Genomic DNA, 16,542 nt, shown 5'->3' with positions numbered 1-16,542 from the left:
TCAAAATAGGTTGGCGAACCTGTTTGTTTCGAAAGAACAAGTAGGTTTCTCCCAAGATTCGGCCCCCTTTGTTCCAAAAGTTGACAGAACTGAAGACGAAAAGACTGTGAAATACGTCTCGTGTTTCCGCCATTGCCGCCGTCTCGTGGTCACCGCCATGGCTGCCGTCTCGTGCTTCCGCCATGGTCGCCGCCGTGGGCGCTGTCTCATGCCTGCGCCATGATCGCCGCCTCTGCGAAAGTCTCGTGGTCGTGCAGAGACCTGCAGGGAAGAAATTAAACCCTTATATCAACGCTCCGTTGAATTCACACGCTAATGACCCCATAAATTTATATATTTTTCCTAAATAAAGGGTTGTATGCTCTCGTATCCATTATTGAACATAAGTTTTGGTTCATTGGTAGGTGAAGGACCTGACCGAACACACATGTTGAGAAAAACCAACCCATCAAAGGCGTTACTTTGGTGGTGGTGGGCAGGGGGTCTAATAAGTTGTCTCCCGTCGGGGCGGCAAATTGATTTTTTAATGGAAATTTTTAGCTTTTCAGGGGAGTTTCGAGAAAACTGGCAACACTATTTTAGCTAGCAAGCCCGTATTATCTAGTCTAGCAGCGCCGGTGACCGTGTCTGTCACTGACAAAGCTCTGGGCCAGCCTATGGCCGCGGCGCCGGCGAGAGCGGCCGCTTCCGGTCGGTCGGTGCGGCGGCGGCCGGAGCGCGGCCGCCGCGGCGCCGGCGGCTCGTCTCGGCCGCCGCAGCCGGTCGCCGCCACCGCCGTATCGATTGGAGCGGTGCACAGCCTCACTTGTTGATCGGCTGCCGACTGACCATCCAGCGAGCGGCTCGTCTGGGCCCGCCCACCGCCTCGGCTGCGGTCGCTCTGCGGTTAGCCAATGATGCTGCCGCTCACCCTCCATCATTTACGATCTCCTCTCATTGCTTAACCGCAAAGTTCAAGTGCGGCTGCCCACACCTCCGGCGCGCCTGGCCCCGCCCCCGGCCGGCGTCGCCGGCCCGCCATTGGTCGCTGGGCGCGGTCTCGGTCGGCCTCAGACAGGCCGCACCGGCCCACCGCCGGCCGCCACAAATGCGACAGATGGGCTTCTTAATTGAAAATTGATCGTCGCCGACGGCCGCTGCAGACTGCAGACGGCGACAGCAGGCGACCAGTCCGGTCAGGCTTCAGCGCAGCCCCCCTTTTCCCCCGGTGCGGCACTGCAGCGGCGGCAGGGGCGGCGGCGGCGGCGGCGGTGGCGGCGGCTGCGGACGGCGACACGCCAGCGGCGGCTGGGTAATGCGCCCGTGCGGCGGCACCGGTGGCGGCGGCCGGCCGCGGCCAGTGTTGCGGTGAGCGCCGTCACGCGAGGACCCGGCGCGCCAGCCGACCCGGCCCGGCCGGCGCCGTGGCCGTCAACAGCGGCATGCACCTGCCGGCCAAGCGCACCCGCGGCGTCATGCAGCAGCAGGACGGTCTGGAGAAGATGACCGACTTCCTGCTGGAGCGCAGTCTGAGTGAGGTGGTGGCCGAGCACCCCGGCGAGCTGGTGCGCACGGGCGCGCCGGACCTGCTCTGCACCGCCCTGCCGCCACACTGGCGCTCCAACAAGACGCTGCCCGTCGCCTTCAAGGTGGTGGCGCTAGGTCACGTGGACGACGGCACTGTCGTCACCGTCACGGCCGGCAACGACGACAACTGCTGCGCCGAACTGCGCAACAACGCCTCCATTATGAAGAACCGCGTCGCCAAGTTCAATGACTTAAGGTTCGTCGGCCGTAGCGGACGAGGTAAGCAGCTAAGGCGGCACTCAAGCCTGGCCACATCATATAAGCAGCTAGCGCGGCACTTAAGCCTGGCAACACCATGTAAGCAGCTAAGGCGACACTCAAGCCTGGCCATGACCCACATGACTGGATTTTAGGAGTGGGTATATGGTTCGAGGTGTATTGTGCAGATTTCATTCAGTCAATGGTGGGACCAAAGGGGCGGTCATTGGGCCATGCCCCCCCCCCCCCTCTGGGCCCCGAAGGGATCTACAGGCGCTGAGGACCCCCACGAGCAGCCGAACGGACCAGTTTAACATGGTTTGGTTTGTTCATCATGGTTTGGTTACCATATTGTTTTAGTTATCATATTCTATCGGTTATTTTTACACAAAAGAAAAAAATATTGGACGTCTATCGGCCTCCAGACACCAAGAGCAGTCGGAAGCGAAAGTGAAGGGCCCATGAGCAGACCAAAAATTATTTGTCCCGGATTGAGACGACGGTGATTGGGAGGATTGAAAGGGTCATCACGCTATCCAGAGGCCTTACGCTCTTGCCGGGGATCATATATGCACACTTGCTGGGTTAATCAGATGATAAAGGGGCCTTCTAGGTTGTGCTTGCTTTGTTTGCATCTGTCCGGAGGGCCCTGTCCCTGTTGCCGGAGGGCCCCACCCCAAGGAGGATTCCGTAGGGGAGGGGACAAAAGGGCCATGCCCGCCACAAAGGTCGTGAAACCGTCAATTGGCCTCAAAACGGGGTGATGTATGCTGCTACCTGCATGTAGCGCCATATTCCCAGTAGTTCATTAGGTAGACTGCTCGTTTTGCTGTTGCAAAATTACTTTTGGGGCAGTCAACCATGTAAACCATCAACGCATACCCGCAGCTTACGACAGTGGCGAGTTTTGCATGAGAAGGTCATTGCTGGTGGATGGCTAACCCGCTTTGACAAGCCCAGGTTACCGATCACAGATTGCCCTGCCCCCGGCATGCAATCGTTCCCTTTCCGTCAAGTCTGCATGAGCGGCGTGGCATCCTCTAAAAAAGAGAAAAACTTAGAATCGCTCCTGTGGGGCGCTATATGCTAAGCTGTCTAGGCACTCTTGATCGAGCAGGAGCCCTCCACGGATTCTTCCCATTCGCCCGAAAGGCCCTAATGTTACTGCCGGGGGCCCAATATCCTAGCCTACCGGGGTTCTCTTGCCTGCTCAGGCTCATTACATTGGTATCGGGTTCTTTCCATTTGCTCGGAAGGCCCTGCGCGGTTCCTTGGGCCCATATCCTTACCGAGGCACTCGATGCTCAGAGGTCCCCTTCTTTGGTCTAGGGCCTTTCCCTTTAGTCTCATTTGCGGAAGACACCGCACTCTTGTCGGGACCCTTTCTGCCTGGGCACTCTTGATCGCCCAGCCCCCCCCCCCCCCCACGCTAGTCTTGGGCACTTCACGTTTGCCCGAAGGACCCTACGCTGTTATAGGGCCCGTATATGTTTATCTACCAATGCAATCCCAATCGCTCAAGAGCATTAATTCATGCACATTGGTCTTATGTCATTCCCGCTTGCTCAACGGGCTCTGCGCTCTGGCCGGGCCCTATGTGTTAATCTGCCGGACACTCCCGGCCATTAGGGCCCACCACATTGGTCTTGGGTTCTTCTCGCTTGTTCTGAAGACCCTACACTGCTGACGGGACCCTTTTTGTTGGATGTCGCAGCACTTTCAAACGCGTGATCGCTCAAGTGCCGCCCTATTGATCTTGGGTTTCCGATTTTATCGGAGGACCTGCGCTGTTGACGGGGGCCGCAATGACAATCGGCAGGGGCACCCCTGATCGCTCGGGGTCCTCCGCATCGGTCGTGGGCTTTTCCGATGAAGTAAAAATAACAAGAACCTTTCTCTGTCGCCGAAAGTCCCATATGCGCTTGCGAGCGCCAGCACTCTTGTCACTTTGGTTTTTCGCTGTCCGTGTGTACGGGCCTGCCTAAATGAATTCATGTACACAAGTCCGTGATCTTTACGATTTTTTTCCTTTGTGCCTTAGTAACAGAGAGCAACAGCCGGATATATTCCGAAATATGTGCATGCGCAATTGCCTGAGACAATTTTACACGCCGCCCACGTCGTATATGCCATCTCTGTCGGTTATATAATTTATAATACACTCTGCCTATGACTCACATTTACAACACGTTGTAAATACTAGATCATTTTAAACTCCTTTTTTACGGCCCAAACAGAAGCTATGCATTAGTCATTAGCCATCAGGTGATCAAATCGACTATCCGGTCAGTCGTAGCCAGTCTTGGAATCAGGTGTCATGCTTGATTTTGACTGCCTTCCACCATCTAATTTTAACTCATTTTACCACATATTCCACGAAATACTTAGCCTTAAACTGGCACGCTTCGCCATAATCTGGAGAAAATGAACGCGCTCCATGTATGAAGGGGCGGAGCCACGAATTTTGAGATCGGAGCAGGACTTTCCATGGGGTTCCCAGGACAAAGTGGGCCTGCTCACAGGGAGACCTCCTCGGCAGTGTCGTATTCAAGAGGAATGGGCACCTAGAGCATGTGCCCCCATCCATTTGTGGCATTAATCTTGCATTATATATATATGTATATATATATATAAATATATATATATACATATATATATATATATATATATATATATATATATATATATTTCTCTCTTTCTCTCTCTCCCTCTCTCTCTCTCTCTCTCTCTCTCTCTCTCTCTCTCTCTCTCTCTCTCTCTCTCTCTCTCTCTCTGTATGTATCATCTAAGTAAATCAATTTCGGCAGAAAAAAGCATCCAGATGCATAGATGCACAGTCTTATCCAGAACTGAACGCTTCCTATTAGCAAAGGGGGCCTCCAAATGTGACCAAGGAGCCTCGCCATCCCGAAACAGGGCATTTCCATTCTGAACCGCGGCCATTTGATGCATAAAAAGGCCTCCTGTTCCAGAAATAGGACCTCGTGAATACAGAGAATACCTCCTAACCCAAAATGGCCTCATGGTTTGTAACGGGGACCTCCCGAGCCAGCAAATAGGCCTCTTTAACACAACATTGGGCCTCTTGTGCCGAAACATTGGCTACCTTTTTCATAGAAGTAATATTATGATCCAAAACCGAGTCTTATCGATGCAGGCAAGAGTCTTTTGAGTCCCATTTATTCCTCCAACCCTGTCATGGAGGCCTCCTCGATCTGAATGTGAGTGCTCTGCGGGTAGCCCCAATACCTCCAGTTTGGGAAAACGAACCTCACCCAAGCTTTCCGCTGAAAGCTGAGTTTAGCGTGCCTCATAGGCATGACCTTTGAGGCATGACATAAAACAGCATCGTGTCTTCTTAATCTATTCATTTTTGCGTGCGTAATTGTCAAGTGCTGACATTTAGTCACGCACATATTCATGTCTGTATTGAAAGGGAGGATGCTCATGCCCCACCTAGCAACTAGGTGCTTACGCCTCTGGAGGGGAGAGGTCGGTGGGGGAGGGGGTGTCCACTGCGGCGACCCTGGCTCCCGCAGAGCAGCATTTCCAGCCGCGACACCCATCATAGCGCGGCCGTCAAGTATAAATACTGTCCCGGAGGGTGGGCGGGCTATCGCGTTTTGGGGGCCGCGCGGTCGATCGAAGCCAGATGGTGTGACGGCGCCGGTCATCCCAGCCACGGCCGGCCAATGGCGTCTCGCCTTGGAGTAGGACGGATAGCCTGCTGGGCTCAGGCGCCAGGGCGGCCAATGGCGGCGGCCTGTTTACGCGCCAGGAGGCCGGGTGGCGGGGCGCCCGCTGCCGGCCGCTGACCGCTCGGTGGCGCCGCGTCTCCGCCGGCCCGCCTTGCCACCCTCGTGTGCAGCCTGTGCTCAGCCCGGCTCGCCGGTGGCGTGAGGTAGTGCAGGCTGTTGCTGAGCCGCCAGTGCGCTATGAAAGACACTTGAGAAGAAATTTACCGCTAGCCCTTTTGTAAATTAACTGCTAGCCCGGCTTCGCTTCACGCGGGTGAAGGGAAACCGGACTGAAGTCAGTCTAGACGAAATTTTGCATCGGGATGTAAGTAGCATTACGCCTGTTGTTTTGGGGTTTCATTATATGTTGATGTATTTCATGCTAGAAGTCATCATCGTAGGTTGATGTATTCAGAGTTACCAGCTTGAACTGTCAGAAGAATCAGTTTATATCTATAACCTCAAGCAAAGCACGGCAATGCGTTATACGTACTGATTTTACATTTTTGTATGAGTGACGCATATCAGCAATGAAATGTCACATGAACGGGCCGCGCTTTGTATTTCTCTAAGGCTACGGCGCTGGCCGCTAATCTGGCCAAAGAAGTCGCTGGCGCCTCATAGAAGAGTGCACCACTTGCGTGTTGATAAGTGTTTCGTAATGAGATTGAGTGCCACTGGCCAGAGGTCATCAATGAATTGAGTTCGCCGAAACCAGCTGTGTTGCTCACCATAAAATCCATTTTGGAATCATTTTGCAGGTTCTGAAATCAAAATAATGGCTATGGTCAATTGATCGGAAACTAATGGACTTAATCGAGCCGCCCGCAGTCAAATGCTGGGTCAATTTTGTCCTTTCATGATGCCGCTCCAGTTATTGATGGGTAGGGGCTGAGCTTCTCCAAACAATGTGGCGATGCGACATCAAAAGCACCTTGAATTGATGTGCTAGTTACCTGTTTCAATTGCAAATGTCTGTACAAAACAGCAAAAATATCTTCTTTCGGTGCGTGCATCGGTGACAATGGTTCTCTCGCGGGCGTCTTCCCTTGTTCTGAGCACCTTCTCTAAACGAGCCCGGCTGACGAGCGCCGCTGCTGCGCCCGTGTTAACGTCTGGTGTCCGGCGGCTGCCCGCGTCCCCCCCCCCCCCCTCCTGTACCCTCCCCATGGCTCCATAAAACGGCCGCATCGATCGCGGCCAGCCGCCTGTCGAATGGTCGTCAGACATGACTCGCACAACATCAGCACCGCAGCGAGGGGCGCTAGCTGCCCCGGAGCGGCAGACGTGACTCGCACAACATCAGCACCGCAGTGAGGGGCGCTGGCTGCCCCGGAGCGGCAGACGTGACACGCACATCAGCACCGAAGTGAGGGGCGCTGGCTGCCCCGGGCGGCAGACGTGACTCGCACAACATCAGCACCGCAGTGAGGGGCGCTGGCTGCCCCGGGGCGACAGACGTGACTCGCACAACATCGGCACCCCAGCGACTCGCACAACAGACTTGACTCGCATACCCCCTGATGCCTAGCTCCTCACATCAGCAACCAACGAGGTGATCTGGTAGCGCTTAAGTCGCAAGCTATTTATCATGCGACTTAGCCCGTCAGTATAACAGGTGCCCGTTGTTTATGAGTGTACGATTAAATGAGTGGTGAAAATTACACGAAATGAAAGGAATGAACTTCAACTTTATATTTCACTTGTGTGTCTAAATAGTGTTTGGGCCACATTTGATGCGCCATATCCTACTCGGCATGTCTGGTACGTGGCACGCCTGCTCGGAGAAAGGCAATGCTCAATACCACTGTCGTTCAGGCCGCGGGCACACCTTTTACGCCCCGAGGCCGGTTGAATACGACGCCGCTCGGATGGTGTCAGCATGACCCCTGACACCTCAAAACTTGAGAAAGCTAGAGACACCAAATTAAGAGGATACATAGACCTATATGTGCACACACTGGTGTCAAATTTTGAGGTCCATAGCTCATGGCCTTTGGGTCAAATGAGGTCAATGTGGTAAAACAAGACCGGTGTCGAAGTTTCCTCAGACACCCCTATGCAGCTACATTCAAGCTAGACATATATTCTAAGCAAAAGGTCACTTATAATAGTTTCAGGTTAATGACCTTATTTGACCTTGATCTTATATGACCTCGTCGAGTGCCCTGTTTCCGTATTAGATGAAACAGTTCCCTGGGAACTGTCTTCGCTAGCAGGCTAACCTTGCCTTTGAGTTGCTATATACACGTCAGCGACTAAATAACGTACATCTAATTTGTAAAGGTTATTTGCAATTCAATTCTTTATTGGTTTCCAACTGCTTCTTTCCAACAGATGTTCGTCGTGTGATGAAACGTCAGTCAACGATAAACATATGATCAAAATGAGGTCATAGTGGATTATGGATGCTCTTTTTTTGCGCAGCGCGTTGCATGTGCTGAGCTTTGGAGTAAAGTACAGCCACGCTGTTTGCTTTTCAAAGACAAGGTCAATGTAGCCAGGGCACGTCAACTATTCGTGGCCTCGGCATGGCAGTCCAGCACGGCCGGGGTACGGCCTTCACATGTAAGCGGCATAGCAGCCACATAAGGCCAGGGCAGGACAGCCACACATGACTACTGCGCAGCAGCTTCACGCGGCAGGCGCATAGCAGCCACGTAAGGCCAGGGCAGGACAGCCACACACACCTGGTGCACAGCAGCTTCACGTGACAGGTGAACAGCAGCCATATAAGGCCAGAACAGGACAGGCACACACACCTGGTGCACAGCAGCTTCACGTGACAGGTGCACAGCAGCCATATAAGGCCAGGACAGGACAACCACAGATGACTAGCGCAATGCAACTTCACGTGGCAGGCGCACGGCAGCTACACATGACAGGGACGTGACAGCCAGTCTGGGCGGGACGTGACAGACTACGAGGCCAGGGCACGGCAGCTACACATGACAGGGACGTGACAGCCAGTCTGGGCGAGACGTGACAGACATACGAGGCCAGGGCACGGCAGCTACACATGACAGGGATGTGACAGCCAGTCTGGGCGGGACGTGACAGACTACGAGGCCAGGGCACGGCAGCTACACATGACAGGGATGTGACAGCCAGTCTGGGCGGGACGTGACAGACATACGAGGCCAGGGCACGGCAGCTACACATGATAGGGACATGACAGCCGTACGTGGCCTGGGCACGGCGGCACACGTGGCCCACGTACGCGATCGGAGCACGGTGGGCCCCCACTGCGTCAGCGTCACGGCCCACAGACCATGCCGCCCTCCAACTAGCCTCGAATTCCTGCTGCAACTGCTGCATTAGTTTGACGGCGCCTAATGAGAATTTCGCATGCAAACCAAATTATTTTAATCGGTAATAGCCACTGCCACCGCAATTACTATACGAAAAGTGTGATTATGCCGAGCATGCAATCGATGTCCGGACGAGTTATTCATCCACGAACGGTCGTAAATCACCGATATTGGCGACTGGGACGCCCCCGAATCGGTGCCCACCTTTTGCGGCTGTCAGAGGCACTCGATCACGGCCGGCACCGACCCGTGCTGTGACCGAGTCCCGCTCCACTGGGGACCCGTGCTGTGACCGAGTCCCGCCCCGCTGCCGACCCGTGCTGTGACCGAGTCCGGCCCCGCTGCCGACCCGTGCTGTGACCAAGTCCGGCCCCGCTGCCGACCCGCGCTGTGATCGAGTCCCGCTCCGCTGCCGACTCGTGCTGTGATCGAGTCCCGCTCCGCTGCCGACTCGTGCTGTGACCGAGTCCGGCCCCGCTGCCGACCCGTGCTGTGACCGAGTCCCGCTCCGCTGCCGACCCGTGCTGTGACCGAGTCCCGCTCCGCTGCCGACCCGTGCTGTGATCGAGTCCCGCTCCGCTGCCGACTCGTGCTGTGACCGAGTCCGGCCCCGCTGCCGACCCGTGCTGTGACCGAGTCCGGCCCCGCTGCCGACCCGTGCTGTGACCGAGTCCCGCTCCGCTGCCGACCCGTGCTGTGACCGAGTCCCGCTCCGCTGCCGACCCGTGCTGTGATCGAGTCCCGCTCCGCTGCCGACCCGTGCTGTGACCTACTACCGCTCCGCTGCCGACCCGTGCTGTGACCGAGTCCGGCCCCGCTGCCGACCCGTGCTGTGACCGAGTCCCGCCCAGCCGCCGACCCGTGCTGTGACCGATTCGCGCTCCGTCACTGATATGCGGCGCACTGGCCACCCCTCACACATTTGTCACTGATATTGGCATAGCTTCAACAGTTTTCGTTGACATTGGCTCGCTACGGTCGCTTTAGCGCACCAACTTTCTCAGTATTCTCTCTCCGTGACCGTTTCGTGCATCATTGATCAAACTACACCGTCGGTGCATAATGGCTCTGCACTTCCGGCGCGCTCACTGAGATACGTGCGGCGCGTCCAGGCCTCCCGCGTGCCGTGCCAAACCGATGTGTATGGCGCAGCTTGTGTGCAGCATGGGAGAGCATGCATGGCTCTGGTGCAGTGGCATCAGTACCGCACGGTTCGTGTGTGGCATGTGTAGCCGTTGCTGCAGTTTTCCATGCAATGTCTATAACCATTGCATTACGTCCCGGGGCAGGAAATAGTGCAGCATGTGTTGTCAGCGAGCGTATTCAGGGAGCGACGGGAAGGGGGTCGTGCCTCTCGTAGTAAATCTAATAGGCCTCATCATGTATTCGTGTAGGCATCGACCTTGGGAGCTAAAGACGTCCAAGCAGACACGTAAGAATACGTTAGCTGAAAACATGCAATGATGGTATACGTATTTCAGGAAATTGTGAGCGCCTGCGGCATACTAATAAATTCCAGTGACAAATTTCGGATTTTTAAAATGTAGGGACATCTACAATGCAGCCATTTGCCAGTTAGTAGACCATGACAACTATGGACAACATTTTGTTAAAGCAGGCAGGAGGGACCACTTCAGCAAAGTTGAGACAAATAAACAATAGCATGGAAAACATGGTTTAATTGCATGTCTTGTGCCTACGTAATTTCTGTTACGAACAAAACTTGCTGGGTCAAAACAGAAAATGGCTAAATCTAATTACGAATCATGTTTTAAAAGCAAGTTTAAAAGCACGGCCATTTAGGTGCTGCCGAGTAGAAACTTACTGGCTTCTTTAGAGCAGGTTTTTTCTGCTCCCCCGAACAAAAAATCAATATTTTTCGCAAGATTTGATGACAGACAGGGTCATCCAACCCACCCACAAAATTTGAGCATAAAGCATGCCATCAAACTACCAGATTGAAATGCGAAATAAGTGAGAGGAGGTCTGCATGAGAAAACAGTTTCGAGGGGCAGAATTTTGCTACTAAACACTTCTGTATTAGCCTCGCCAGGTCTGTTCCAAAACTAGTGCGGCGGGATAAAGAAGCGTGGTGAGGTAGTGAACCTGGAATTACTTAGATTTAGCATTATTGAGTCACGCCATAAGCCAAAGAAAAAAAATCCAGCTGAAAAGGGGGTTTGGCAAGGATGAATGGCGGTAAATATATTTCGCTTTTGTGTACACATCAAACTATTTGGGCGGCAGGCGAATTAATTCAATTTATGTAAAACATACGTGCAAGTTTGCAGTTGAAACATTTTACAGAGAAACCGATCAACATTGTAAGCCATATATGACATCTGTAAATATTATCGGAGAGGAAGGAAAAGTAAAGTTGTATTGCATTGGGTTGAGACCAAGATAAACAAAAGTACTCAAATGACTATAAAGACTTAGAGTTTTTTATCCAATTTTGTGATCAACCCATTTGACTAAAACTCTGTGAAAATGAGTGTTCAAATGGTGATATTCAGCCTTTGGAAATCGTTCAGAAAGAATTTTTTGAATTTCTAACTCTTACATTTCGTAAGTGGTGCAATTTAGTTTGTTCAAGTTTATTCGGGTAAATAAATACGTAAAGTAAAATCCTCTATCAGGCTTTGCTGGCGCTTGTATCAGGTTTTGCTTTACTGGTGTGGTCTTTGCGTCGTGTGACCCAAAAAATTCGGGATGCGTGAAACCTTTGCATTTGGCACACAGCTTTAGATTGTGGTTCATTTTGTGAACAAACCAAGCTTGATGCATACAAACGGCTGGAGTCCGTTGGCTCTCGGGCTTGAATGTACCTGGTGCCCTTGCTCTGTGCATACATGAGCATTATTTAGATGTAAGCGAGGGAGGATATAGCCCCAGGTGTCCAGGTTCTGTGGAGCCTTGTTCGTTCTTGTTGGTTTCAAGTGAGCTTAGTTTTGTATGGCATGTTAAAACCTCTGAAAAGAAAATATGGGTCTGGTATGTGTGTTTAGACAATATCAGACAGAAGTAAAAAAATTAACATATGGGGAAAACAAGAGAAAAAATCCTCCTCATGTGGTGCCACTTTACACCCAAATTCGGCAATGCTAGAACACTGTGTCGCCTACTGCCTGGTGTTTGTTGTGTCGCCTGTTGCCTGGTGTTTGTTGTGTCGCCTGTTGCCTGGTGTTTCCTGTCGCCTGTCGCCTGGTGGGGCCCATCTGACCTGCGCCGCCCACTTTCGCAGGGAAGAGTCTGTCGGTGACCATCATCGTGTCGTCCCGGCCATGCCAGGTCACGACCTACAACAAGGCCATCAAGGTCACGGTGGACGGACCCCGGGAGCCACGCAGTAAGACAAGTCAGTACCAGGCCGCGCTGCCTGTAACGAGCTGAGCGGCGGCCGGCCGCCCGCCTCACAAACGACATTGTCACACGGGCGCCCGACCCCGGCCAACACTCCCACGCAGACGCTCACCAGGCTCACACCCCCACGCAGACACTCAGCTGGGGTCATACTCCTACACAGACGCTCACCAGGCTCACACCCCCACACAGATACTCAGCTGGGCCATACTCCCACACAGACGCTCACCAAGCCCACACCCCCACACAGACGCTCACCAGGCTCACACCCCCACACAGACACTCAGCTGGGCCATACTCCCACACAGACGCTCACCAGGCTCACACCCCCACGCAGACACTCAGCTGGGCCATACTCCCACACAGACGCTCACCAGGCTCACACCCCCACGCAGACACTCAGCTGGGCCATACTCCCACACAGACGCTCACCAGGCTCACACCCCCCACACAGACACTCAGCTGGGCCATACTCCCACACAGACGCTCACCAGGCTCACACCCCCACACAGACACTCAGCTGGGCCATACTCCCACACAGACGCTCACCAGGCTCACACCCCCACACAGACACTCAGCTGGGCCATACTCCCACACAGACGCTCACCAGGCTCACACCCCCACACAGACACTCAGCTGGGCCATACTCCCACGCAGACGCTCACCAGGCTCACACCCCCACACAGACACTCAGCTGGGCCATACTCCCACACAGACGCTCACCAGGCTCACACCCCCACACATACACTCAGCTGGGCCATACTCCCACACAGACGCTCACCAGGCTCACACCCCCACACAGACACTCAGCTGGGGCCATACTCCCACACAGACGCTCACCAGGCTCACACCCCCACACAGACACTCAGCTGGGCCATACTCCCACACAGACGCTCACCAGGCCCACACCCCCACACAGACGCTCACCAGGCTCACACCCCCGCACAGACACTCAGCTGTGGCCATACTCCCACACAGACGCTCAGCTGGGACCATACTCCCACACATACACTCTGCTGAGGCAACATCCCCACACAGACATTCAGCCAACGCTGGGTGGCTGCTAATTTGCGCATGTACTCCCATATGGAGCCAAAGACCGCGCCAGCGCAGCGGCTAGCCCAGATTTCTCACACTCAGTGGATGCAAGTGTACTGTGCAGCAATTCGATATCGGTTGCATCATTGGCATGGGCATTAATTCGCAATGTATTTGTACGCAAATGCTCACTAGTACAGTTTTAATCAGCGACGCGTCCATCGTTTCTGCAGGGTTGCATTGTGACAGGGGTGAAGGCCATATGGTTTATACCCTGACATTCATACGTAAAAATCCATTAGCTTGGTGTGCTTATGGTGTTCTTACTGTGTAATGTGGTCGCTAGAAACGCAACGACGCTGTAAAGTCTTAAGCTCTGCCTGTTTACTGCCCGTTACGGACGCCCCGTCGTGTGGCTAACTCGTTTTCCTCACCCTGATTTCGGAACTTACCTAAAATTGCACTAATGAAAATCATACGGCGCGCGAATAAACCTGTCAATGTCCCGAAATGTAAATTTATGGGCACGAAATATTTCCATAAATTAGTGCGGAGGTTTTAATTGCCACTTTACTGCAGGCCCTCAGTAGCTAATTATGTGTGACGATTCGTTAGGAGCCTATCACATGCAGGGAGGCACCGCCCCCCAGCTGTCTGTGCTGGAACACGCCGCCTCATACATCCATTAGATTATCATTTACGTCATCGCCTCATACGTCTATGCGGCCCGCGATTTGCCAGCAGTTTGTGCATATGTGCAGACAAATGTGTTCGCCAAGGTTTCTTCGACACATCTGCAAAACAAGAGAAAATCTAGGAGCTTAGCATACTTTTGTCTGACCGAAAGCCATGGCACCCTCCACTCCCTCGCTTACAAGCGTAGGAGCTACGGCCATAGGTAGCGACGCAGTAACCCCTGACAGGGATTATTACAGCGCTATAAGCTAAAAGAAACCCATTGGGCGGTGAGCTGCCATCTTAGGATCACCTTGGTGGCACGCCACGTCATCAAATGGGCAATGTGTTGACGTGACGAAGGTCTGGTCCCCGACACAGCTAACCAGATAATTGGGCATCTAGACCAGGACTGACTCCAGACAAAATGCATAACAGGCATCTAAATGCGTTTGCGTCACATGGATACGAGGCTTCAAAAGGTTCACAGACAAAGTTTTTTTTGGGAGGGGTGGCTTATCTTCAAGCGTGGTATATTTCTCTTGTTACTGCAAAACGTGTGCAGAAACGGGTGGACTCAAGCTCTGACTCTTCACGATCATCCTTTCCTGCGTGTAACCCAAGTGTTGCAGTCTCAGTGCAGTCGTTGATTCTGCGACCGTGCTTTAACCGACAGGAATGTACAGGAACTTTTGTCGTTTAACATCCTATCACATGGTCACCTTGAGTCCAGGCTGATCCGTAACCTTCTGAGAGCCGATAAACTGATGTTTTTATATTTACCTCCCCAAAAGGAGCACATTATTAATACTTGAAGAGCGTGCATAAGTGTCAATTGTTTTACCTCGTGCAGCCTCACTGTTCTCTGTCTGTCTGTGTGTCTGTTGTACATGTGTATGTATGACCGTGTGGTGTGTGTGTGCCTGCTTTCTTGTCGGTCGGTCCGTCTCCGTGCGACACAGACGTCGTCATCCAACTGACGCGCTGTCCGGCATCCGCAGGGCAGTTTCCGTTCCCGTTCCCGTTCGGACACCGGCCGTTCTTCGCGCCGCACCTGGCTGGTCTGGAGCAGCTGCGCCGAGAGCAGATCGCAGCCGGACTCCTGAAATTGCCGCAGCCACACTGCCAGAGTGAGTGTTTATCGAGCGGACTCACTGCCGGAGCTGGCGTCCCTCACGCCGCTGCGATTCCTCCGGGTGGGTGTCGCTCAAACCGTCGCAGTCCCGCTGTCAGGGTGGGGACTCCTCAAACTGTCGCTGCCATACTGCCAGAGTGAGTGTTTATCGAGCGGACTCACTGCCGGAGCTGGCGTCCCTCACGCCGCTGCGATTCCTCCGGGTGGGTGTCGCTCAAACCGTCGCAGTCCCGCTGTCAGGGTGGGGACTCCTCAAACTGTCGCAGCCATACTGCGACATCGGCAGGGGATATCCCCTCCAATTGCGGAAGCAACATCTTAATGATATCCCTCACGCTACGGCAGCACCAGGAGCGCTGCCTTTTCAGTGTGAGATATTTTGGGCAGGCTTTTCAAGGTCAGATTTTGTGGATGCCCTGTGTGCCCCCTACTCAATACCTGCCGCCACATATGTGGAAACACTTGAGCGTTGCGTGACTCTGGCCTATAGGTCTGAGGTGCGCATTATCTGACAACCGCAGCCTGCCGTTTCCCTGAAGTCAATTCCTATTTTCTTTTTATTCGCAAATGTGGCAGACATCCCATAAAGCTTTCGGAAAGAAAAGGCAGCCATGTCAACAGGCATAACGCTTGCCCCGCTCTTTGCACAACTTGCCACGAGTACGAATACGCCGTTGCGGGCTGTAGCGGGCCTTTTTCACAAAGGGGCTGTGAGGCAGACGCCAATGGTCAAAGATGACTCGGGCATCTGTAACTGACAATAAGCCAACTAGCAGCAGTTGGCTGCAGAAAGGTTCAGGGAGAGCGGATTTCAATAAAGTAAGAACAGATTCCTACAATAGCGATGCATTAAGTCAAAATTAAAAGAGGTAAACCGAGACTGAAAGATCTGCACGCTCTCGTGCTTTGTATATTTTAGCTGGTCAAATAGAAAAAAATCAGGTTTACGGCACATGATCCAATCAAAAGGTAGAATCACGCAGCCAATTATGAGACACAGTAAGCTATTCGTGGCCCTTATTTTGAAATCCTATGTTGAAAGTCTGTATTGAAGTGTTATATTGAAGTCCTATGTGAAAGGAGCCATTGAGGTGTCAAACAGGGAACAGGAGCGAATAATGTAGAATATTACCTGTATACTATGTTAGGAAGCATTCATGCCCCACATTTGAACCACAGTCTTCATCAGTAAATGTAATCGCTATGTCAACCTATCTATCCATCCATCTATCTATCTATGTATATATACGCCTATATATCTATACATATATATATATATATATATATATATATATATATATATATATATATATGGCTTATAACCACCATATGAGAGACGCTGTTCCTTATCATTTATGCTGTTTGATTTTTGCTCTCTCCCTTTCCCTGTCTCTCTCTCTCTCTCTCTCTCTCTCCTCTCTCTCTCTCTCTCTCTCTCTCTCTCTCTCTCTCTCTCTCTCTCTCTCTCTCTCTCTCTCTCTCTCTCTATCTCTCTCTCTCTCTCTCTCTCTCTCTCTCT

General features: G+C 52.8%; 1 protein-coding gene across 1 annotated transcript; it reads left to right on the top strand.

Moving 5' to 3' along the window:
• Positions 1–1,360: 1,360 nt before the first annotated feature.
• Positions 1,361–15,018, top strand: LOC119103735 (runt-related transcription factor 1; the record flags this gene model as incomplete). The annotated part of the gene is given in 3 exon segments (XM_037227368.1): positions 1,361–1,785; positions 12,057–12,170; positions 14,890–15,018. Coding segments are annotated over 3 exon segments (607 nt in total), but the record flags the coding sequence as incomplete, so codon positions are not given.
• Positions 15,019–16,542: the final 1,524 nt, after the last annotated feature.

This window comes from Pollicipes pollicipes, unplaced genomic scaffold, assembly GCF_011947565.3.
Source record: "Pollicipes pollicipes isolate AB1234 unplaced genomic scaffold, Ppol_2.1 Scaffold_5724;HRSCAF=6776_pilon_pilon_pilon, whole genome shotgun sequence".
NCBI classification, from domain to species: Eukaryota; Metazoa; Arthropoda; class Thecostraca; order Pollicipedomorpha; family Pollicipedidae; genus Pollicipes; species Pollicipes pollicipes.
The sequence above is the reverse complement of the archived record's forward strand: the minus strand, read 5'-3'. Positions and strand labels throughout refer to the sequence as shown.